This window comes from Castor canadensis, chromosome 5, assembly GCF_047511655.1.
Source record: "Castor canadensis chromosome 5, mCasCan1.hap1v2, whole genome shotgun sequence".
In the NCBI taxonomy this organism is placed as follows: Eukaryota; Metazoa; Chordata; class Mammalia; order Rodentia; family Castoridae; genus Castor; species Castor canadensis.
In genome coordinates this window covers 72,818,637-72,842,627 of record NC_133390.1, presented here as the reverse complement: position 1 = coordinate 72,842,627, position 23,991 = coordinate 72,818,637, and the positions used below count along the sequence as shown (strand labels likewise).

At 41.7% G+C, this 23,991-nt stretch overlaps 1 protein-coding gene across 4 annotated transcripts in view; it reads left to right on the top strand.

Annotated features, from left to right (window-relative positions):
- Positions 1-23,280, top strand: part of Slc12a8 (solute carrier family 12 member 8) — a 172,068-nt gene extending 148,788 nt beyond the window's left edge. For all 4 annotated transcript variants that reach the window (XM_074073345.1, XM_074073347.1, XM_074073346.1 and 1 more), the window contains 4 exons: positions 15,094-15,191; positions 15,692-15,809; positions 19,300-19,360; positions 22,786-23,280. In XM_074073345.1, coding sequence (XP_073929446.1) covers positions 15,094-15,191; positions 15,692-15,809; positions 19,300-19,360; positions 22,786-22,945 — 437 coding nt within the window. In that variant the 3' untranslated portion in view covers positions 22,946-23,280. The remainder of the gene's footprint in view (positions 1-15,093; positions 15,192-15,691; positions 15,810-19,299; positions 19,361-22,785) is intronic.
- Positions 23,281-23,991: the final 711 nt, after the last annotated feature.

The following is a 23,991-nucleotide window of genomic DNA, read 5'->3' as shown; positions in this document are numbered from 1 at the left end:
CATTCAACAAGCTAACTTTTACTGTTAATAGCTAAAAGTAGTTATAATTTATTGAGCATGTGCTATGTGACTTGCACTGAAGTCCTTCATAGGAATCATTTCATCCCTAAGCCCAGAGTTAGGCATCATTGTCAGCCTTTTGCAAATGGTGGAGCTGAGGTGTAGAGATGCTGGACACTTGCTCAGGATAGAAGACAGTCAGAATTTGAACCTACGTCTGTCAAATTTTAGAACTGTGCTCTTGACCACAATACAAAGTGTATTCTACTTGCTATGAGTGCCTCTTATGAATAAGGCTGTGGTATTAATTAAATGGACACATATCAAGCCATCTTTATGACATCATTGTAGGAAACCAGGTCACTGATAATCCCAGCTACCTGGGAGGGTTGTGGTTCAAGACCAGCACAGGTAAAAAGTTAGAGAGACCCCCATCTCAACAAACAAACCAGGTGTATTGCAGGAAGGACTCAGACAGAGAGACAGGGCACCAAAGCTTTCAAGAAGCAAGTTTATTAGGCAAGCTAGCCGTGACTCAGTGGATTCACATCCAAAGGCTGAGTCCCAAGAACATAGGGGGCTTTGCTTATATACCATTTAGAGTAGGTTATAGAAATGGGGGGTACAGCTTGTCCCATACATGGTCACATACTATTTCATTGGCCATCTTAACCTCTGTGGCAAGGTGACCCTTCTCTGGTCTCACCCCAGGTGACATTCCTCAAATCTGGTTTTTTCTGTTTCACTGTTGCATTCATTTTCTCTCATTATCTCTCTTTCCCCTCCCTACCTTCCTGCCACATTCCCCCCTTTGATGCTCAGACCCACTTCTGGGTCAAAGAGCATCATCTTGATCTAAGGGTTTATATTTCCACAGTGTCATTACATGAGCAGCTGTCTTCCTTTCTATGGTGGCTTCCAAAATGGTCCTGAAGGACTGCAGTACCAGGGTGATTAGGCAGGGTAATATCAGGCATGCTCCTAAGACAAGGAATGTTGCCCCTATTAAGGTCTTGAACCCACCTAGGATTGAGAATCTGCCCCCAAACAGGTCATTGGGACTCCATCGCTTCCAGGTCTGCACAGGGACATGGGCAAGCTTTTTCATCTTGTTGGTAATCTCTTTAATTACCTTTCCCTCATCATCAATCTGTAGACAGCAGTTACTCAGATTGAACTTTCCACATACTCAACTCTCTGAGGCTAGCAAATAGTCCAAAGCCAAACAGTTTTGGTAGATGGTGTTGTGTATTTTAGTTTGTTGTTTGGCTGATATGTTAAGGGCTTTTGTTGTTTCATTAGTTATAATCTCAACCACTGCCTGAAGCCAAATGATGTGATTAAGTATATAGATTGGGGTTGTAAACCTGTGTCTGGCTAATAAGCTCCCCAGTGCTGGAGAAGATCTCTAGCCATTGCTCCCGAGGGTTATAGATGGGGTTAATACAGATATACTGACCATCATGAGAGCACACTGAGTAGGTGGTATGGTTGTGGGTGCATGACCCAACAACTGTGCCTGCACATGCATAGTAAGTATGGAAACCCAGAGTTTTGGTAACAATATTTCCTGCTCAGGTAGTACACATACATGAGTCACAGTCCAAGGCCTGGGGCTCCCCAGGTAGAGAGCTAACCAAGATTAGCAAGAAGAAAACATGGAAGGGACTCATCCTCAAAGGTAAGATGGGTGACTCCTCAAGCTTCCATCATGCATAGACTAGTCAGCTTCCGGAGTGACTACAGCAGGCTGACATCTCATTGTCTGTGGTCTCCTGTTGTCTCCTGGGAAGCAGGATCCTGCTGGGGAAGGGCGCAGGCATTCTAGAGGGTGATCTTGCATGGTGAGGCTGGGTCAGGGATACACTCCCATTCGAGGGAAGCTGGCTTCACTTGGCTTTGGTGGATCCAGGGAACAATCTCTGCTGTCTTAACTGTGGTGGGGGTGGACAAAATAACAACAAAAGGGCCCCTCCATTGGGGTTTTAGAGGTTGAACATTCCATTCCTTTAACCCAAACAGCATCTTCTGGTTTATAAGGGTGTTTGGAAGTTGTCAGGATAACAGGAGTTTCTCTCTTACCCAGTCATAGATTTTTGAGAGAGTCAACCTGAGGGTCTGCATCTGCTGTCTCAGGGGGAGGTCACCTCTTTCCTTAAGGTCCCCTCACAGGCCCTTGACTAAGGGGATGGGCACCCAAAGAGAATTTCAAAAGGGGAAAGATCCGTCCACTTGGCGTGGCTAGACCTAATCCTGAGCAAGGCTATGGGCAGTAACTGATCCCATTGTAGGTGGGTCTCCTGGCATAGTTTTCCTAATTGCAATTTTAGAGTACTGTTTATACGTTCTACTTTCTCTGGACTCTGGGGAATGTATAGCTTCCAAGTTATTCCTAAGCACTTAGCCATCAGCTATACCACCTCAGTCATGAAGGCTGGCCCATCATCCAATTCAATAGACACAGGTATTCTGAACTGAAGGATGGTTTCCTTTGATAGGCACCTGGCCACTTCCCTGTGCTTTCTCAGTCTGAAAAGGGAAAGCTTCCACCTATCCTGAGAAGATACAGACAAACACCAGCAAATATTTACATCCTCTGGCCTATGGCATCTCAGTAAAATCCACAATCAGATTTTCAAAAGGAGTTCCTCCAACACTTTGCACCTGGGGTGGCACTCTTGGCCCTTGTTGGGGATTGCTTTGGCACACAGACTGCACCTTTCACATACTGTCTTACTTATGCTGGAGAGCTTGGAGACATAAAAACGCTGGGCCAAGTGGTCTTGAGAGCTGTTTGCCCTGAGTAAGTTCCTTCATGGAACTGCTTGACAAATGTAGGAGCCAGTGACTCTGGGATTGCAATACAGCCATCAGCAAATTTCCACCACCCACCTGGCAGGAAATGTCCTCCTTCAGTCTCAAACCAAGCTTGTTCTCATGAAGTATACTGTGAGTCCCATTCAGATAAAGGGCACGGGAACAAGGCAGCTGTCAGTGAGGCTGAGGTTTATCCTCCTATGAGGGCAGCTCACTTGGCTTCCCTATCAGCTTTTGGTTTCCCCAAACAGCTGTTGTCTCCCTCTTCTGGTGCCCTCAGCAGTGCATGACCACTACTTGCTTAGGGGCCCATAGAGCTTCTAGAAATTCCAGAATTTCTTGTCCATACTTAATACTTTATCCTCCCTAGTTAGTGAGCCCCCTTTCTTTATATAGGGTTCCATGGACACAAATGGTAGTGTTTACCCACACTCCTGCAGTGAGCTGGACCACCCTCATGAGAGCAATGAGCTCAGCTTTTTGTGCAGAGGTCCTGACTGGCAGTGGACATGCTTCAGTGACAGCACTCAGAGTCACTACTATATATCCAGCAAAATGTGTGCTGTCCTGGACAAAGCTGCTGCCATCTGTGAAATACTCAACATCCAGATGACTGATAGGTTGATCAGTCAAGTTGGGCCAGCTGGCAAACACCTTATCCATAATCTCTATAAACAGTCATGCTCCAGGGGGCCTGAATCAACCAGCAATAGGGTGGCTGGGTTTAGAATCTTAACTATCTCTAGTCAGATACACAGGTTTTCATATAACATGCTTTGATAGCTGACCATTTGGGAGTTTGTCAGCCAGTAATTTCCTTTATATTCCATAAGAGTCAAAACAGAGTGGGGAATTTGGACTGTGAGTTTTTGTGCCAAAATAAGTTTGTCTGCTTCAGCCACCAAGACAGCAGTGGCCGCCAGGGCATGCAGGCAGGGTAGCCAGCCTCAGGAAACTGCATCAAGTTGCTTTAATAAATAGGCCACTGGGTGATGCCAGGAATCTAGCACCTGGGTCAAGACTCCTACATCTGTCTCCAGTCTCTTATGTACATATAGGAAGAAGGTTTTTATCACATCTGGCAAGCCCAGAGCAGGGGTGTTTGTGAGTGCCCTCTTAATTTATTTAAAGGCCTTTTCTTGCTCCTCTCCCCATATCATGGGTTCCTGTTCTCCCCACTTTGTGGCTTCATAAAGTAGTTTTGTCAAAACAGAGTAATTGGGGATCCAGATCCAGCAGAAACCTGCAGCCTCTAGATATTCTGCAATTTATTGATGGGTCTTAGGGGCCAGAATGGATCCAGTTTCCTTTAAGGGCCCAGTCTTTGTTGCCCTGTGATGGGTGAAACCTGAGGTATTTGACAGTATCCTGCAAATTTGAGCTTTCTTTCCTTCCACAAAAGAGAGAGAAGGAAGCAAGTTCCTTCCACACAATCCTCCTGAGTTTGTCCAGCCAACAGAAGGTCATCTATGTACTGGAGGAGTGTGCAACTATGCTGGTGAGCCAAGAAAGCCTTTAGGTTAGATGCCAAGGCAGTCCCAAAGATAGTGGGAGAGTTTTTTGAAGCCTTATGGCAACCAAGTCTAAGTCAATTGTCCCTTCTCTCCAGTACTAGAACTTTCCCATTGGAAGGCAAAGATGGGTTGGTTCTGTGGGGCCAGGCAGATGCAGAAAAATGTGTCCTTAAGGTCCAGGCAGGTAAAGAACTTTGCCTCACCTGGGATCAGGCCCCAAAGTATGTATGGATTTGGTACCACAGGGTGTAAAGTAACAGTTATTGAGTTGACTGCACAGAGGTAGTCTGTCAATATGTTTTTGGATCTCAATTTGGACCTTGTGAGGAATGTAGTATTGCTTGTGGCTCACAGGAATGGCTCTCGGCTTTAATTCTACCCCCATCAGAGGTATGTTCTGAATCAGTCCAGGGGGGTTGTTCTCAGTCCATATTCCTGGAATCTTAAAGGAAAGCTCAGGCATCTCAGGAATCTCTTTCTTAGAGGCATAGAGTTGCCATTCTTCCTCCTGTGCAACCATCAGGGTTAGAATCTTGGCTTCAGGCCCTCCCAGCTTTAAGGCTGCCATGCCATCATAGTCAAAAGTTATCTGTGACCTTGGTTTGCACAACAAGTCTCTGCCCATCAAGGCCACAGGGCAATCAGGAAGGAACAGGAACTCATGCCTTACTTCATGTTTTCCCTTCCAAAGGTGGAGGTGAAGGAGGGGTACAATGGCACATAAGGGGGCGGGGTCTCCTCAGGGTCCCCCACTAATATGGGTTTCTCTGGCTTTTTACATTTTTCCCTGCACTTGGAAGCTGCTGCCACCATGGCTACCGTGACTACATGCTTCCTCTAGGTGGGGCTTTAGCCATGTGGGCTGACTGAGGACTGCATCCTGCCAACAGTCAGTATAAGGAAATTGATCTGGGTTTCCAGGCTCCCTTAAAAATCACTTCAAAAACTCTATTGACTATGACCTTATCTGATGACCCCTCCGGAGGCCATCCTACACTAAAAGGAGGCCAGTCCATTTCACAGAAGGTCCTAAACTTGTCAGGATCAGCTTGACTCCGTAATCTCCATTAAATCCCTTTTTAAAGTTCTTAAGTATGCACCCTAGGAGGGGTGTTCTTACTCTGTCCTCCTCCCATTCCTCCCATTACCAGATGAGAAGACAGACAGAAATGGAAGGGATGAGAGTTGTGGAGAGGAGGTAAGGGATCCTCCCTTCTGGCACATGGGATAATAAATAACACCACTCCCTTTCTCCATCTCCAGCTGCTCCCCTTGCAGGGATTTAGGCGTCTCTTAGCTGTAGTGAGTCCATATAAACCCTGGACCAGAGACCCTGTTAGGGCTCACCCTAGACCATACTAGTTCACCACGGACCCACAGATTGGGACTCCACACTTGCTTTGTAGCCAAGCTATGTCTCATTCACACATGTTCACATACAGACATCTAATACTTCCTTTCCACACCCTGAACCTGAGAGACATGGTTTCACCCCAAAAGGTGGTCATTAGGGTGTCTCTGGGAATTGGTCAGGCTCCCCTGCTGCCTCCTAATGGCAGGCCTATTATTTGAACCCTGGTTCTTGCCAGTCTGATGAGCGGGGCTCCCAAGTTCATTCCCAAGCCTTTCTAGGTTCCTTTGTGCAACTGAAATTCTCCTCCTCAGTTCTCCAGGAAAGAGGCTCCCTCCCCTTGGATCAACATGTCTGGTGGTGCCCTCCTGGGGATGCTGAGCTGGGAACAAGGAGGTGAAAACACCACCTTCAAATCTTGGGTGAGCCCCCAGAAATGTTGCAGGAAGGACTCAGACAGAGAGACAGTACACCAAAGCTTTTGGGAATCAAGTTTATTAAGCAGGCTGGCAGTGACTCAGTGGATTTGTATCCAAAGGCTGAGGCCTGAGAGCAAAGGGGGCTTTTCTTATATATCATTTAGAGCAGGTTACAGAAATGTGGGGTACAGCTTGTCCCATACATGGTCACATACTATTTAATTGGCCATTTAAACCTCTGGGGCAAGGTGACCCTTCTCTGGTCTCACCTCAGGTGACATTCCTCAAATACAGTTTTTTGGTTTCACTGTTGCCCTCATTATCTCCCTTCCCCCTCCCTGCCTTCCTGCCACAGGTGTTATGATAACATGACTGTAATCCTAGCTCTGCAGGAGGCATAGGTAGGTCTGAGGCTAATAACCAGCAAAATGCAAGACCAAAAATAACCAAAAAAAAATGACTAAAGCAAAAAAGGTCTGGGGGCATGGTTCAAATAGTAGAACACTTATCTAGAAAGGGAGAGGCCCTGAATTCAAAACTACCAAAAAAGGAATATTGTTGCATATCTATTAAGTTTTTAACAATTTAAGTGAAAATGGTAGGTCTGTGGTAATCAAGTACACTTTGCTGTAAGCAATATCAGCTGATTTAGTTCTCCTGGACCTGTTGATATGTATTTTTTTAAGTCAAATTTGGGAAGCTTTGGACCATTATTTCTCAGAGTATTTTTTTCCTGTGTGTTCTTTCTCTTCTGTTCCTCTAGGGCTCTTATTGCACACTTGTTGGTGAACTTGCACTATCTCAGGTTCTCTAGGCTCTGCTGATTTTTCTTCCACCTTCCCTCCTCTGTTCATCATTATGTAGAGTTTTAATTAGACTGTCTTCAAGTTTACTGATTCTTCTTAACTTGCTACTGAGCTCATCTAGTAGATTTTCCATTTCTGTTATTGTGCTTTTTAACAGCAGAATTTTCACTTGGTTCTCTTTTATAGCTTATATTTCTTGACATTTCCTATTTTTGAGGCCAGTGTTATTGATTTTTCCTGAAGTCATTGACATTATATCATTCTTTAATTCTTTGAACATATCATAATGGCTGCTTTGATGTCTTTGTCTGCCAAATCTAACATATGCAGGTACTAAGAGTTTCTTTTGATTGATTTTTGGTTTTTTTCTGAGGATGAGTCACAGTTTCCTGTTTCATTGCATGTCTTGTAATTTTGAATTGTAAACTGGACGATATAGGTCTGGATTCTGATGTGTATGTCTGAGTTTTTGAAAATTGGTTTGTTTGTTTTTGTAAATTGTGTGAGTTTTAACTCTAAATATGTCTCCCCTGTGGTTTGTGGCTATTGATGTCTTTAGTCTGTTTTTCAATCTCAGTTTTAGTTTTTTAAGCCTGCTTCCTGGAAGGAGGCCACTGTGTCTGCAGAATCTAAAGCCTTCTGCTGTCTGCCAAGAATCTGTGTGTGGATGGGAAGCAGTTAAGTTTTGGGCAGTTCTCCAGTCTCCCCTGCTTTAACTTTTTGCCAGGCTATCTCTGGTCTCCCCAGTCATGGGCATTATTTTCCAGCATCCAAGGAAATATAGGGAGGTTATCTAGATCTTCAATGGCTCTCCCATTTCCAGGATCTCCCCCATTAAACTTCTGATTGGTCTACTGCTCATTCTAGCTGGGTCTACACCCTCAGGGTGGCAAAGCTGAAGATTTTCCCTTATTTAATTTTCTACTATGCTGACCATATTTAACTTATAAAGCCAGTTGTTTCCCCTGATCTAAGTTGTCTGTGCCCTCTGGCAGCAAAACTAATGGTTTCTGACCAACTCCTTGTTGATAAGAACTGGGACAGATATGAGAGCAGCCCAGGCAGGAAGGCCTCACACTCTTACTGTTCTTACCCTTAGCTCCAGCGTTTTTTGAAAAATAAATGCTTTTCAATATGTTGTCTCTATTTGGTAAATTTCTGGAGTCCTGAAGTGGTTTATTGTTGTTGTTTGTTTTTACTATTTTGTCTAGTTTTATACTTTTTTTTTGGTTGGGGGAGAGAAGATTCACTGATCTCACACTGCTGTAGTTGGAAGTCCTTTTGGTTCATTCATTCTGGAGAGTGGCCTTCTTTCCTTCCTTCCTTCCTTCCTTCCTTCCTTCCCCCCTCCCTCCCTCCCTCCCTTCCTTTCTCCCTTCTTCCCTCCCTCCCTCCCTGTCTTGCTCCCACTCTCTCTCTCCTTTCCTTTTTCTCTTTCCAGTACTGGAGATCAAACCCAGGGCCTCACACATACTAGGCAAGCACTCTTCTGTGCTACATTTCCAGACCCTGGAGAGTGATCTTTCAAGATGTAACAAGGAATACAAAATTGTATAATTGGAAAATCTATTGGAATTATGTGTCAAGGGAACAACCCCAAAACAAACAACAAACCAAAAACTATGTATATGATTGTCATAGCTGCATTGTTTCTGTTAATGACAAATTAGAAATAATTGCCTCAGTATTTTGAAAGTGGTTAAGCAAGTTATAACCTAAACATGATAAAATACCATGTAGACTTCAAACACAATTCTATGCAAACTTTAGCAGCACACATCTTTGGCTTGTACATAGTAATTAGGATGATTTTATTCATTCGAATAAAGATGTGGAGTAGATTTTCAGAGATGGTTTTAAATTGACTTTAAGTAAATTCATGAGTTAAAAATTTGACAAAACTGTTTCTTTCCTCCTTCATGCTTATATCTGCATGAATTTTATGAATCATTGGATTTTAAGTCAATAATGTGTATCATATTCATTGTTTCTGATATTTTTACCATGCATGTTGCATGGCTTTATTTATTTCTTTGTTGGCTTGTTTTCTTTACAACTACAGGACTTCCTAGTTATTCCTCTCTAGGGTTTCTAGTATGTCTCCTCCAAGAACAAGTTTGTAAGATTTGCTTCTTCTAGCAAAATCTTTCAAGAGAAAAAAAAATCCTTTAATCAGTTTGTAAGAGTGTTGGAACTATGGTTATTCAGAACTGTGAATAATTGCCTGCATAGTTTGTGTAACTGTGCAGAGTCATTGAGGAGCCTTTAATGAATTCTCCCTTATAATACTGATGTATAAGTGCATTGTGTTTGCTTCCTACTATTTCTTCTGAAGTTCCTCTGATCACACACACACACACACACACACACACACACACACACACACAGTTCCTTTAGGTACTATACAGATGCTCCTCCATTTATAATAGACTTATGTCCCAATAAATCCTTTGTAAATTGGCAAGTTGAAAGTACATAGAAGGCACCTAACCTACTGGACACCACAGCTTGGTAATGTAGGACCTCTAGAGTGTCAATTGTTTTCCCTCATGATTGTGTGGCTGACTGGGAACTGTGGCTGCTGCCCCCGCAGCATCACAAGAGAGTGTCATACTGCATACCACTAGCCTGAGAAGAGAACAAAATTCAAACAAGTGTAGTTTCTACTGAATTCACTTTCATAAAGTAGGAATATTTAAGTTGAATCATCCAAAGTCAGGGACCATCTGCATTGTTAATCTGGTATAAGATCAAGTGTTGTGAAAGGGAGAACTCAACATTTGACAAATCTAGGAGAAGCTAAAAATATAATTTCTTTGCCAAGAGTGTTGTTTTTCCTTAATAACCAAGGGGGAAACTCTTCCATTAAGCCTATGATTTAAAAAAATGAATCATCCACAGAGCATTAAATCTACCATTTAATCAATGGCAATCATAACACAATTCCTTCTTTTAAAAAACCAATAGAAACATCCATTCAAACCAATCATAAATCTTGACCGACTATTTTAATTCATAATTAGAAAGGAGAATTTTATTGAGCACTTCTTTAAGCACAAGCTAGAATTGGCACTTAGGATGGTATAAAAAGGTGATATTTGCCCTCCATATATGAAGACATAAAAAGATTATATAAATCATGACACTTGATATTCATGGACGTCTAAAAAGCTAAGTACCAGTAGACTGGTAGGAAAGCATTCTTACTGCATGAATCGCTGCGCCAGGCTTTGGGGCAGGCTGTTTATTCATTCATTCAACCACATGTATGAACCATCTCCTACCTTCCAAGCACTGTTCTAAGTGTTAAAGGAACATGTTGAACAGATATAGAAGGTCTTTGCTATCATGGGGCTTACATCCTAGTAGGACATACATAAGAAATAAGGAAATAGATGTAATGTCAGTAAGTGACAAGTATTATAAAAGTCATAAAGTAGGGTAATAGAATAGAGACTGAAGTGGAGAGGTGCACTGTTTCATATAGATTTATCAGAAAATACCTCTCTGGAAAGAGAGTACTTCAATGAAGAACTGAATTGTATGAAGCAGTATGCTTTGCAGAGAAATAAATGGAAAGAGTCCTTACAGAGGTGATGGTAGGTATGAAAGCACAGGTGGAGACTGGATTGGCAAATCCTAAGAACAGCGGAAGTCCAGCAATGACTGGAAAGCAGTAAGCCAGGGGAGAAAGGTAGAGAGAAGTCCAGCGAGGAGAGTGGGGAACAGTGCTGTGTGAGAACCATGTGGGCCATTGTGAATGTAACAAGCCCACTGAAGGGTCTAGCTAGAGCTGCAGTGTAATCAGATTCAGGCTTTAAGATATCACTGGATTTGTGAGAAATTGATTAGACAGAGAAAAGAGGGAAGCCAAGGCTAAACTGCTATAACAAATAACCAAAATTTATTTTTCACTTGCATTAACAGTTTAGGAAGGATGTTTTGAATCAGTGGGAAGCTCTTTGCACTGATTCAGAGAACCAGGCTCCTTCCATTTGAATGACTTCATGATCCCCTAGGACCTTGTCGTGTGCAATGTCAAGACTAAGTTATCACATTCGGATTTCAGGCAGACAAAAGGGAAAGAGCACAGAGAAGAAGCACACATTCTTCTAGAGACCTTGGCCCAGAAGTGGCGCTCACCATGTCTGTTCACACTCTCTGGGTGGTAGAGCACTTGCCTAGGAAGCACAGGCCCTGGACAGTACACCAACATCAAGAAAAAACTCTCTGGGTGAGAACTTGGTCACATAGCCACACATAATTGCAAGAAACCTGGGAAATATCCTGTCATTTTGATGTCTACCACAGGAGTAAGCACACGAAAGATAAATGTGGCTTGGACAAGGATGGAAGCAATGGGGGTGGTGAGGAGTGATTGTATTTTAGAGTATATTTTGGTGGTAGAATCAACAGGATTTACAGATGTAGGAATGAGACAAATAGAGAAGCCAGAATGAATCTTAAGACGTTTGCAGAAATGGCGTCATTTACACAGATGAAGAAGTCTTACGGAAGATAGATTTCTGCTTTAGCCATGTTAAATTAGCCAACTAAAGGGAGGTATTGAGAAGAAAGATATTCAAAATTTCAGTTCAAAGGAAAGGTCAAGGGTGAGGTAAATTTGGAATCTTTTTTGGGTAGTATTTGAAGCCATAGGACTAGATGAGCTCTCTAGGGACTGATTATATCTGAAAAAAATGAAGCTGAGGACTGAATATTGGGGTACTTTACAGTTTTCAACTTTGAAGAGGAGGTGAAAAAGCAAAGGAGGCAGAAAAAGAGTGGGCAGTGAAGAGCAAAACAGGAAAGTGAGGAATCTTGGTGAAGACAGTGTTTCAAAAAGGAAGAAGTGATCATGAGTGTCAGATGCTGTCAGAAAGGTTAAGTAGCAGGAGGACTGGGAGTTGACCATTGAATTTTAAAAGATTAAAATCCTTGGCAACCTCAGAAAGAGTAGTTTTAGTGGAATGGTAATTTCAAGAATATTTTAGGGCTGGTGGAGTGGCTCAAGCTGTAGGAGTGCCTGCCTAGCAAGAGTGAAGCCCTGAGTTCAAACCCCAGTGTCACCAAAAAAAAAAAAAAGAGAAAGAAAAAGATTATTTTAAGAGGTTTGCTACAAGGGCAACAAAGAACAAAGCAGTAGCTCTGGGATAACCTGGAGACATTTGTTTAGGTGGGAGAAATGGCAATGTATTGTATGTGATGGGAATGATTCAGTAGGAGACAGAAAAATTGATGATGTGAGAGCAAAGCCCTTGAACAGACCAAAGGGGATGGGATCATAAGTGGAGGGCTGGGTCTGAGGTCGGAGCAGGGATTGTGCATCTGCTGTAAAAATGGGGCAGCAGCATAGTGGGAAGAGACAGGTGAGTTGAAAGATTTGGTGATAAGATATGAAAGTTCTCTCCCACTCATCACTGAGTAGGAGAATAAATTGGCTAAGCATAACTGAGAAGAAAGCTCAAGTGTGGAAACAGGTGTACATGATAGTCTTGGGCCATGGAACCTGTATTAGCCAGCTTGCCATTGCTCTAACAATGCCTGAGAAAGCCACCTTATAAAGAGGAAAGATTTATTTTGGCCTACAGATTTGGAAGTTTTAGCCCATGATCAATTAATCCTCTTGCTTTTGGATCTGGGTCAAGCCAGCACATATGGCTGAAGTGTACAGTGGAGTAGACCTGTTCACCTCATGGCTGGGACACAAAAGAGAGAAAGAGGAGGGGTCCAGGGTCCATAGTCCCCTGCAAGAGCATGCCTCCACAAGACAAAAAGACCTTCGGCTAGACTCTACCCACTAAAGGCTCTACCACCTCCCAAACATGCCATCCCAGGGGGCAAGGCCTTACCACATGGACTTTTGGGGGACACTTAAAGTTTAAGCTATAGCAGAACTTGAGCTATGTAAGGGTAGTGAAAAGAGGAGGTGGGTGGCAGAAAACACACATTCTAGGGTCCCTCTAAGGGCCATGAATAGTTAGAGGGACGACAGAGCAAATGAGTTTTTCAAAAAAGTTTCATTTTTTTGTTTTTTTAAGGAGGTGATAGGCTGAGAGTAGATTGCTAAAAATCATAATTTAGGAAGTGTAAGGTTACTGGTAATGACACCTCGCAAGTGTGGCTTAAGGAAGTTGATAGTTGAGGTGAGTGAAAGAAAGATTGTTAGAGTGACTATTTCAAGGAACCAAGAGAACAGGGCATTAAAGGGTTGTTTATGTAGAAGTCACCAAGAATGATGATAGGGTAGTGACAGAGAGAAAGACGGCAAGTCAGGGGCTGAAACTGTTACCAAGAGAAAGAGGAGTAACTAGGAGGTTGGTAAAGGACTGTAGTGGTAAAGGGCAATATGTTAGACTTTCTGTCACTATGACAAATACCTGAGAAAAAGAACTTAAAGGGAGGAATTCTTTATTTTGGCTCATGAGGTTTCAGCCCGTAGTTCTTAGCTCCATTTGCTGTGGGCCTATGGTGATGTAGAACATCATGGTGGCAGATGTTCTCTGCCATGTGGCAGAGGCTACTCACCTTATGCTGGACAGTAAGCAGATCGAGAGAAAGAGAGGAAGGGGCAGGAGACATGATCCATCCTTCAAAGGCATGCCCCCAGTGACCTACTCCTTCTTACTAGTCCCCACTTCAGAATTGAAGGTCCCTTCAAATTATGAGTTCACCAATGGATTAATCCATTCATGAAGTCAGAGCCTGCACAATCCAGTCTCTTTCCCCTAAGCCCATCAGCTGGCAAATAAATCCCCAATAACCTTAGTCTTTGGGGGCCATTTCATATTCAAACCATAACGGGCAGGGTATGAAATAGCATGATGGCTTATGTTTCAGAATGGCTAGGTCAGAAAGTCACAGTGACCAGAGACGACAGAAAACTTGGACTAGGAATACATAGTGAGTACTGGGTGCGTGCCAATCTCTGGACTCAAGACTGATGTGGGTCCTGTCCCCATTAAGTATATAATCCAATGGGCATAGAAACACATAAATTAATATACAGCTACAAATAACGGTAAGTTCTATGAGGGAAAAGAAATGGGTCATAAGGAAATAGTATCAGTACGAGAGCATACATTTAGATTTTTGGGGTGGGACCATTTTCGTGATGCAGTGATATGGAGCTAAAACCTGAGAGATGAGTGGGAGTTAGGCACGTAAAAGCCTACAGGATCCCAGCTGGATTCCAGGGACCAACCCATCAGAAGCAGCTGAGGTGGGGAAGAAGACTAGTGCGTGAGATAAGATTGAGATACAGGATTGAGTAGCGAGGAAAAGGCTGGGCAGAGGAAATGGCATATTTGAGGCAGTTTGACCTAAGCAGGAAATTGATCCTGGAGAACAGAGAGTTAAGGAGCTGTCAACCATATTTCTTGAGCAACAAACTATGAAAGTTTAGTGTTGAAATGATGTATAAACATGCAGCAAAGTTAATCCAATATACCATTTGTTTGAATCACCACTGTGATATTCATGGCAATTAGACTATAACAATCTATATGCATTTCATGGTTAAATGGAGCAGGTCTGGAATCAGAGGTAAACTGAGAAGGCAGAGATAAAAAAAGACATTCTGATGTGTCTGAAATCCATGGAGGATGAGGTGGGCACATATATGTGTTTATGGCCAAACCTTTTTTTCCTCTCAGCCCTCTCAACCGCCAAGGGAGGAATTAAAATAGCAATTCTCCCTCCTTCTGTCTGCTTCATCAGCTTCTGGTCTATACTTGAGACCAGGCTAACCTGAGCTGACTTTCAGTGTTAGATGGTAGCAAAAACTATCCTGCAGGAGACAAAAGCCAACCTGGCCCATCAGTTCCAGTGTCATTCCTTGGGTCAAGAACACAAGATGTCCAATTCCTCCATTCTCCCCCTTTCATCTGAAAAAGAGGGGAGATCTGATCTCCCAGTTCCCACAGATGACAAATGTGGACAGATGTGTGGTGGGTTTTAGAGAAGTTTCCATCTCTACTTTGCCCTCCCCCTTCCCTTTCTTTTCAGATCCTTGACTGAAAGGAGGTCATAAACCTTTCTTCCTTCTATGAGAGCAAGTGCTAAGAGTTGTCATTTGGCAAAATTACAAAGTTGAGGGAAAGGAGTTCATAGGTATATGCTCACAAAAGCAGAAGAGGGTTTGGTAGTAAATTTGTAGCTGCAGATTTGACTAATTTATTTTTAAGATTTTTTCCGGAAGTCCAGACTCCAGGAACAAGAGTTCCAGAGAAGATCAACTTCTTTCTACACACACATGTGCAACCCCTGGGTCTCCCTGTTAGGGGTGAGTAACTTCATCTTGACCTTAGTTGTCTTTGAGAAATAATTCAGGTATAGGTAAGTGTGATTTGGGGAGGAAGAGGGCTTAATTAGGAGCAATGTGATTAAATTTCCTGCTGTATTAGAATTTAGATGAAACTACATATGGTAAGATTTACGTTTAATGAACCACTTATTATAATCAGTTATTTACTGCTTGAATAATTGCAGCTGATAAGCCCTGGATTACTAAATTTCATGCTAATTTTTTGCTTCTAGGGTAGAATCAGATGAGGACCTAGGATAGACTATATTGATGGTTTTGATTAAAGTGTTACTTCCAGAAGGTGCCTTCACAAATGCCTGCTTAAGTGAGGCTTTTGAATTATAATTGAACTTCAGTTATTCAGACTTTACTAGAGATAAGAAGTTGATGCAAGAGACTTTCCTAAGGTCCTACCTTGTGGTTTGCTTCCTCTGTGGAAAACCATTAGGTGACTTGCCTTCCCGATGCTGTTTCCACAGGCCGTTGGGTCCCTTCTCATTATGTTGGCCATCCAGTGGGTCTATACCCTGGTTAACATGGGTATTGCTACCATCGTGTATTTCTACATTGGCCGGGCCAGCCCAGGGCTTCACCTCGGTAAGTCGCTCAGCTATTTTGCTACTGCTTCCTTTCTCTGTAGCTTTCGTTGAAAAAAATATGCTTCAAACACCTAGTAAATGCCAACCCTAACTCAGGTGTGAATCCCATTTCAAGCATCTGATACTCTGGGAAGAGAACTATAACATATACATAAATGACCATAAAGGAAAAATGCTAGCAATTTGCTATGAAGTTTATACACTTAGAAGTAAAATGGATAACAACATTAGCACAAGGCCAGGAGGGATAAGATACATTGTTGAAATGAAGTGGTGTACTGATGAAGTGTACTGTAATAATTGTCTTATACTGTGTGTGAAAAATTACAGTATCACTTGAGAGTAGATAAAGGTGTTTAAGATGTATATACTACAGAGCTAGCAAAGTGGCTCAAGTGGTAGAGCACCTGCCTAGCAAGTGTGAGGCCCTGAGTTCAAACCTCAGTGCTGCCAAAAAATAAAAAAGAGTAAAGATGTTTTTTAAAAAATGTATATACTATAAACCACTAAACAACACAATGAAGATGTAGCTAATAAACCAATAAAGGAGATAAAGCTGAATGAAAAAAAAACCAAAATCAAAAAAGACAGGAAAAGAGTAAAAAGATAATAATGGATATTTGGCACAAGCAGACAACAAATAGAGACAGAGCATGGTGGCTCATGTTTATAATCCCAGCACTTAGGGAGGCTGAGGCAGAAGGATAATGAGATGAGGCTAACTTGGGCTAAATAGTGAGTTTGAGGCTAGTCTATGCTACATAGTAAGACCTCAAAAACATCAAAATATCAAAAATATAGATTTATGCACTTAAAAATATAGATTTATGCACTTAAAAACAGAACAAAAGAAAGAAAGAAAATTAAACATTTAAGAAAGTTAGACTAAGCACAGTGGCTCATACCTGCAATCCCAGCTACTCAGAAGGTGGAGATCAGAAGAACTGTGGTTAGAAGCCAGCCCAGGCAAAAATTTAGCAAGACTCCATCTCTACCAATAAGTTGGACGTGGTGGTACACATCTGTGGTCCCAGCTATTCAGCAGGCATAGGTAGGAGAATTGCAGACTGGGCTGGTCTGGGGCAAAAGCCTAAGACCCTATCTAAAACATAAGTAAAAGCAAACAGGGCTAGAGGCGTGGCTTGAGTGGTAGAGCTCCTTCCTAACAAGCATGAGGCCTGAGTTCAAACCCTGGTACCACAAAACCAACCCAGACCAAAACAAAACAAAAACCCAGAGCTTTGAAATGCATGACCCCAAAACTGTTAGAACTGCAAGAAGAAATAGAGAAGTTCAAAATCACAGACAGAGACTTCAACAGCTCTCTTCCAATAATTGATACAAGTGGCATAAAATCAGGAGGGTTATGGGAAACTTGAAGAGCACTGTCAAAGGCCCACCTAACTGATGCTTACAGAACACTCTCCCCATCAGAATGTATACTCTTCTCAAGGTTATAGGGAACATTTGCATATTAGACCATATTCTGAAACAAAAAATGTTTTAGTAAGTTCAAAAGTATTCAAGTCAATTGAAGAGTAAAATAGTTCTCTGACCAAAGGGGGAAAAATTAGAACTATAACAGAAAGATCATATAGAAAATAAGGAACACTAAAGAACCAAAAACACTAAATAAAATACAGAAACTGAATAACTCATGGTTCAAAGAAGAAAACAGGAGTGAAATCACAATTATTTTGAACCGAATGAAAATGACAGTACAACATATCACAATTGTGGGATAGCTAACCCAGTGCATAGGGAGATTCATAGCATCAAATGCATACATTATCAAGAACCAGAAAAAGAAGAGCAAGTTAAATTCAACGAAGAAAAAGGGAAACAAGGAAGATCAGAGTAGAAATCAATAAAACTTAAAAACAAAAAGAATACAAATGAAACAAAAAATTGATTGTGTTAGAAGATCAATAAAATTGATAAGCTTCTAGTCAGATTGGTCATTCTAAAATAAGAAAAGGCACAAATTACCAATACCAGGAATGAAAGAGATGACATACTAGAGGCTTTACATATATTAAAGGGAAAATAAAAGAATATTATTATAGCTTTATACCAACAAATTTGACAACTTAGATTAATTGGACAAATTCCTTGAAAGATACAAACTTCCAACATCCAAAGCCCACTAAAGAAAAAATAAATACGGCTAGCAGAGTGGCTCAAATGTTAGAGTGCCTGCCTAGCAAGCTTGAGGCCCTGAGTACTGAAAAAAAAAAAAAGAAGGAGGATGAGGAGGAGGAGAAATAAATATAGAACTATTCTGGTCACTAGGTAAAGAAATTAAATTGGTCATTAGAAACCTTCCCATAAAGAAAACTCTAGATTTGTAGACATACACATATAGACCAAATATATTTTAATTGACATAGTGATTTATATCAATGATTACTTCTGAACTTTTTTTTAAAAGTCTGATCTTAAAAAATTTAAATATTTCCCAGAAATCTAATCACAGAAAGAATAAAAGCAAATTTCAGGCCAATGTCCATCTAAAATTTAGGTAATTTAGAATCTAAGTAGGATCAGTAATTGAAATGTTTACATTTTATTTTCTAACTTCAGACAGAAGATGTACTGATTCTCTAAACATATTAGTAATCTTTTTGCAATTACAGATACTAATGCAGATTTGTGATGTATGCTCCCTTTACCCATAAGAACCATAAAAGATATTGAATAGACATGTTATCAGCTGCATACCATGGATATTAGCCAAGATTCTAACATAAGCCTCTTTAAATAGGACTAATTTCCCAATCATATATTGAACATGATCCAATCAATTTGTCTTTCTATTCAAATCACTGTGTCTGATATCAGGACAATTGGGACAATATGATCAATAACCTCACTTCAGACTTCAGCCCTAACATTTCTAAAGGTTGATTCATTTAATACCTTTTGAAAACTTCTTAAGTACCAAATCCTATTAGGGGTACAAGGATGAAAAAAGACATGTTCCCACTCTCAGAGTGTGTGATCTACTTCAGGGATTTTCATAGTACATGTTCCATACACATCAGCGTGAATCTAAGCGTAAATATCAAAAGAATTTGAATTCCTATAATGGAAGTTCACAAGTCCCCTGCTCTTTTCTTTATAGCACTTTTTTGGAATTTTTAGGGTTTAGAAATAAGTTTTTGGAAATCACACATGGGTACAAAGTTCTTTTTTGGAATTTTTAGGGTTTAGAAATAAGTTTTTCTTTTTTGGAATTTTTAGGGTTTAGAAATAAGTTTTTGGAAATCACACATGGGTACAAAGTTCTTGGTAGACGCTTATCATGAAATAACACAACAAATATTGTTTGGTTAGACTGAAAAAGGAAATATTTGTGCTTATTCTCTCGGTGCATGCGTATGTGTGCATGCTTGTGTGTTGGGGATACAATTTACCTTGCTAAAACTGGGATTCTAAATCCTTATGTAGGCCCTTCATAAATATTTATGTCTGTGTCCTCCCTGCAGGATCAGCCTCCAATTTTAGCTTTTTCCGATGGATGAAGTCTCTTCTGATCCCCTCCTACAGGTCTGTGCTAATTCAGTGCTGGTATAAGGATGGATCAGTGTCCCAGACTCCTGGGAGGTGCTGAGGAGCTCCCATTTCTGGCTAGGCTTGGGCCTGAACTGTGGTGTGGGAAGCTGACAAGGGAAAACCTCCAGGAAGCTCACCTTTGCTCCTCATTGGTTAGCTCATCAGAAGTTTCGTCTGGCTTATGTCTTCTTCCCTTCTTGTCTGTGGTTATCATGAGCAGAGGCTTTGTCTAGAATTTGTTTGCTCAGGAGATAAATCAAGAGAGCTTCTCTCAGTGAGTTCACAGTCTAAGACACATTAACATCAGTGCCTAATCATATTCAAGATTAAAGCCCAAGGAAATGTGAAACTGGAACTCTTTCTCTTCCATCTCAAGTCAGAGGTAGTTGGCATCACTGTGTTGGCAAGAATGCAGAGGCCACATAAGGAACTAAAGAAGAGGTCCTGGAGGACTGCTGCAGGACCTCCATGTTCTGACACAAGGAAAGAGGAGTCCTCCAGAGAGGGCAATGTTCATGTGGCCTGAATCCCTTTCCTTCTCCACCCTTTTAGTGCCATTGCTTCCTTGCCTCTTAAGTCCTCAAGATTCTGAGGAATTAATCATTCGGTTACCTTTCAGCATCAGTGAGGAGCCAAAGCTGTAGGCTGGGCAAATCCAGGCATATTCTAACCAGGGTTTATTTGGCTTCATGTTGTCAGTTTGTATCTGAAACTCTAGATGTCTGGTTTGCATTTGCCAGTATTTCCACCTTCCATGTCTGGACAGTGCTAATGAGTTACGGACCCTTTCCCATTGATCTTAGATGGAAGTTTAGAGTCCTTTTTCCCCTTCATGTTTTTTATTGTGGAAAAAATACACATAACATATAATTTACCATCTTCACCATTTCAAGTGTACATTCAGTGGAATGAAGTACAATCACATTGTCATATAAGCATCCTCCCCACCCAGTTCCACATCGTCCCAAACTGAGACAATAGCTCCCCAAGCCCTAAAATCCTTTAAAGACAGCTGTGTGTGAGCACTGCCCATCTGTTCCAGCTGGCACAGGAAATGAAAGCTTGTTACTTAGGGTGATGAGGAAAAATAAGAGGCTGAAGAAACCAACAGGGAGGGGATAGAGAGCTGTGAGTCCAGGAATGGGGAGTGTGGTGTGTGAGGAGAGCTCCCTGCTTCAGCTGGCTGGCTTCATGTCCTCCTACAGGAAGGGTGTGGTGGCCCCTCTGCCTCTCATCCTATCTAAGGCACAAAGCTGGGTGACTCAGGTCACAATGCACCCACCCTGACCTCTTTTCCCCTGCAATCTAGTCCTCAGGGAAAGTAGAGTTTAAGTGGAAATAGATTGTGTAGAGGTTGCCTACAAATTCTTGAGCTTCAAGTGGTATATGGGTAATATTTGGCATATTTTGATTTATAAGAACATATTTAGTCACTTTCAGTTTAAGTACCTAAAAATGGCCATGGGAGGTCACCACTCCATTAGCTGTTCCTGAATTCACCTCAAAGCTCACTGCAGTGCTATGCAGAAAGAAGAATGAATGAGGAAGAGAATATTCCCAGGAAGGGACAGTCCTTTGGTTGGAACATAACTCAGTCCATGTAATTCATAGCATAGTCAGGCTCTGGATTAGTGAAGTGGTATGGGGCCTCACCAGAGCCAGCATCAAGCTTGCTAACCTTACAATGGCTCTGGGGCAGTATTTTGTGGTGATTCAGGAAGGGGAGAGGACTAGGAAATGGTGACTCATTTAAAAATAGAAATTAGTAGCTGTGTTTTCTGTTTTATAGTTTTGAGTTTTTCCCCCAACTGTAGCCCCAACTGTCTTTCAAAACGAAACCAGGATAATAAAGTAGTAAAGTATGTTTGAGCAGAATTTGACTGTGTTACATCCTCTGTTACACCCACAACTCCTATTAGTATGTGAAGTTAACCATGACCTTGAGAAGGCTTTCTTCCCTGAAGCCCTAGAAACTGTCCAGAGCCTCCTTTTGAAGCCACTGTAGAAAGTGAAAATACTGTATATCATTTCTCTAAATTCAGAAGGACATACAGTTTCACCTATTTTTTTTAAAGCTAGATATTGTGGTACACACCTATAATCCTCGTACTTTGAAGCCTAAGGCAGGAAGATTGCCAGTTTGGGACCAGTCAAACCCCCACAAAAAAAAGACAATAGCAAAAACAAAAAAAAGCATTGGCATTTTGGTTACTTAACTTTTTGAAAATTCAACCCTTATGGAAGTTAATTCTGTTCTCAGAAACTTTAAACCTAAGTGATTTAGGTATGTTTTCAGCAAATGGCTGTATTCCTTAGTCATGTGATCTAGCTTCAGTAGCCAGACATCTTTGAGAGAATCACTTGAAATTTTTCTTTCTTCCTTTTTTCTTTTTTTTTTTTTGGTGGTGCTGGGGATTGAACTCAGGGCCTCACACTTGCTATGCATGTGCTCTACCTCTTGAGCCACTACTCTAGCCCCAAGTTGTTCTGCTTAAGAAACTTCTAACCTTGAAGATTTATGAATTAGATCTACCTTTTAAAATGCTCAAACATTCCTAATGTGAACAATTAGACCTTACCAGGAGTAAAGAAGCTGATTCTTTTAAAGGAAAGGTATTCAGAGGAAATGTATGCCTCAAAGAGACTTAAGGACCTGACATAGGCTATGTACATGGAAGGGGCCTGGAAAGGTAAGAAAAGAGACACACACAGAGGTAGGGTCTTCTCCAGGCCTCTAAGGTGATTAGGGATGGAGTTGGGACCACGTCTTCCTGCTTTGGCTACCGGTCTTGGCTTTCCCTGCTCCCTCCCGCCTCTAGCACTTTCCTCACGTATCCCTAATCTTTACCAGTGTGATCCAACCATGTATGCAGAGACAATGGAATCTATATTGGGACTTGCTCTTCATCTCGAGGCCACTTTGGGGTCAAAAGTGTCTGCACTTTGCCTCTTAGCTGCTTGCTAAGTGAACCTTAGCTCTCTGGAAACCATTCCTCCTCATTCAACTTGCTTTCTAATGAATCAAAGAGGTTTCTCTTTCCATTCTTCTTACTTTCCAGCTTCTCTATTCTGTTATTTCATTGTACTTAAAAGTTATAGAGCCCCCAAATGACACCATTTAAAAGGCAAAAACTCTCTTTGCGGGCATCTCCTGTCAGGTGGGTACAGTTTATACTTTTCTACTTAAGAAGGGTAAATATCACTCTCATTTCTTACTTGATACTCTTACTCTACTCTGAGTTCACAATCTGTTATTCAGATAGTTCTCAACAATTACATGCTAAGCATTTCAATGCATGCCAAACATTAGCACAACGGGCATTTGTACAAAGTGTCTCTATCCAGAGTAGGCTGGCCTCCACCGATCGTCTTCACACTCACTCACTCTTTCCTTTTCACTGTCCTGTGTCCCATTGAAGGAGTCTGCAGTCCCCCCGGGAACAGATCATTTTGGCACCATCCCTGGCCAGGGTTGATATGGCGATGACTCAGCTCACCCAAGAGAATGCCGACTTTGCCACTCGGAATCGTTACCACCACTCCTTCATGAGTCGGGAGCAGCTGATGCCTCTGTATTAGAAGCCATGCAGGGTCCCTCCTTCCCAGGAGCTGCCCTAGCACAGTGGACTCAAATTGCAGAATCTCTGGGAGCTGCTTCTACCCAATAAGAAACTCCAAGGCATGTCCTCCCATTGCTGCTTTGGACAACAGAAATCTTTCTTCTGATCTGCAGCACTACATTTAACCCAGGGAAGCACTAGGAATGGCAGTGACCTCTGCAACATGGCCCCTTGCCTGAAGAGCTCCCCCTGGGACAACAGGACTTTCAGGTGATGCCAAGACAATCAAGTGTAGAAAACCAGATCCAGATTGCTAGTTCCAAGCACCACAATAAATGCTTATTTTTAATTTTATTCTATTATTTGTGTATTTGAATATATAATATACTCATATAGTTCCAAGCCCAAAAGTATAATTATATTTACAGTGAAAAGCTTCCCTCCCATCCTCGTTTCCCATCTGCTCAGTGTCCTTCTTCCCCCCGTGCAGAGGTAATCACTACTCTCATACATATGTCAAGCGCTTCTTTACAAATATACTAGCTAATAGAAATGTGGATTCCTGTCACTCCCTTTTTAAACACAAAGGTAGCATACTAAGCACACATTGTGTCAGTACTTACACAGTTTCCTCATTATTTTTCATTGTATGAATGTGCCATATCTATTTCACCATTTCCACAATGATGGACATTTTCATTCTTTCTGGTCTTTGGCTATGACAGTCAGCTCTTCAATGAATGACCTTGTACATGTGTACAACCATGAAGTGCATCTCTGGGAGAATTTCCCAAAAGTACATGCATTTGTAACCTATTACTGCTTGGTGAAGGTCTTTATAATTAAAAACTTAAGTTGTATGAATTGCCTAATGGTGACACGTTCTCAAAATTTTCACAGTCCCTGACTTCCTGAACATCTCTGCAGCTGTTTTGTGGCATGAATAGCATGAAGGGACAGGAATCTTGCTCCTTTGTGATCTCTGCCTGGCATCCAGCACTGGGGGCTGGGCAACATCTTCTCTGTAAAATTCAGTTCCTGGCCCAGGTTTCCTCTCTGAGCCAC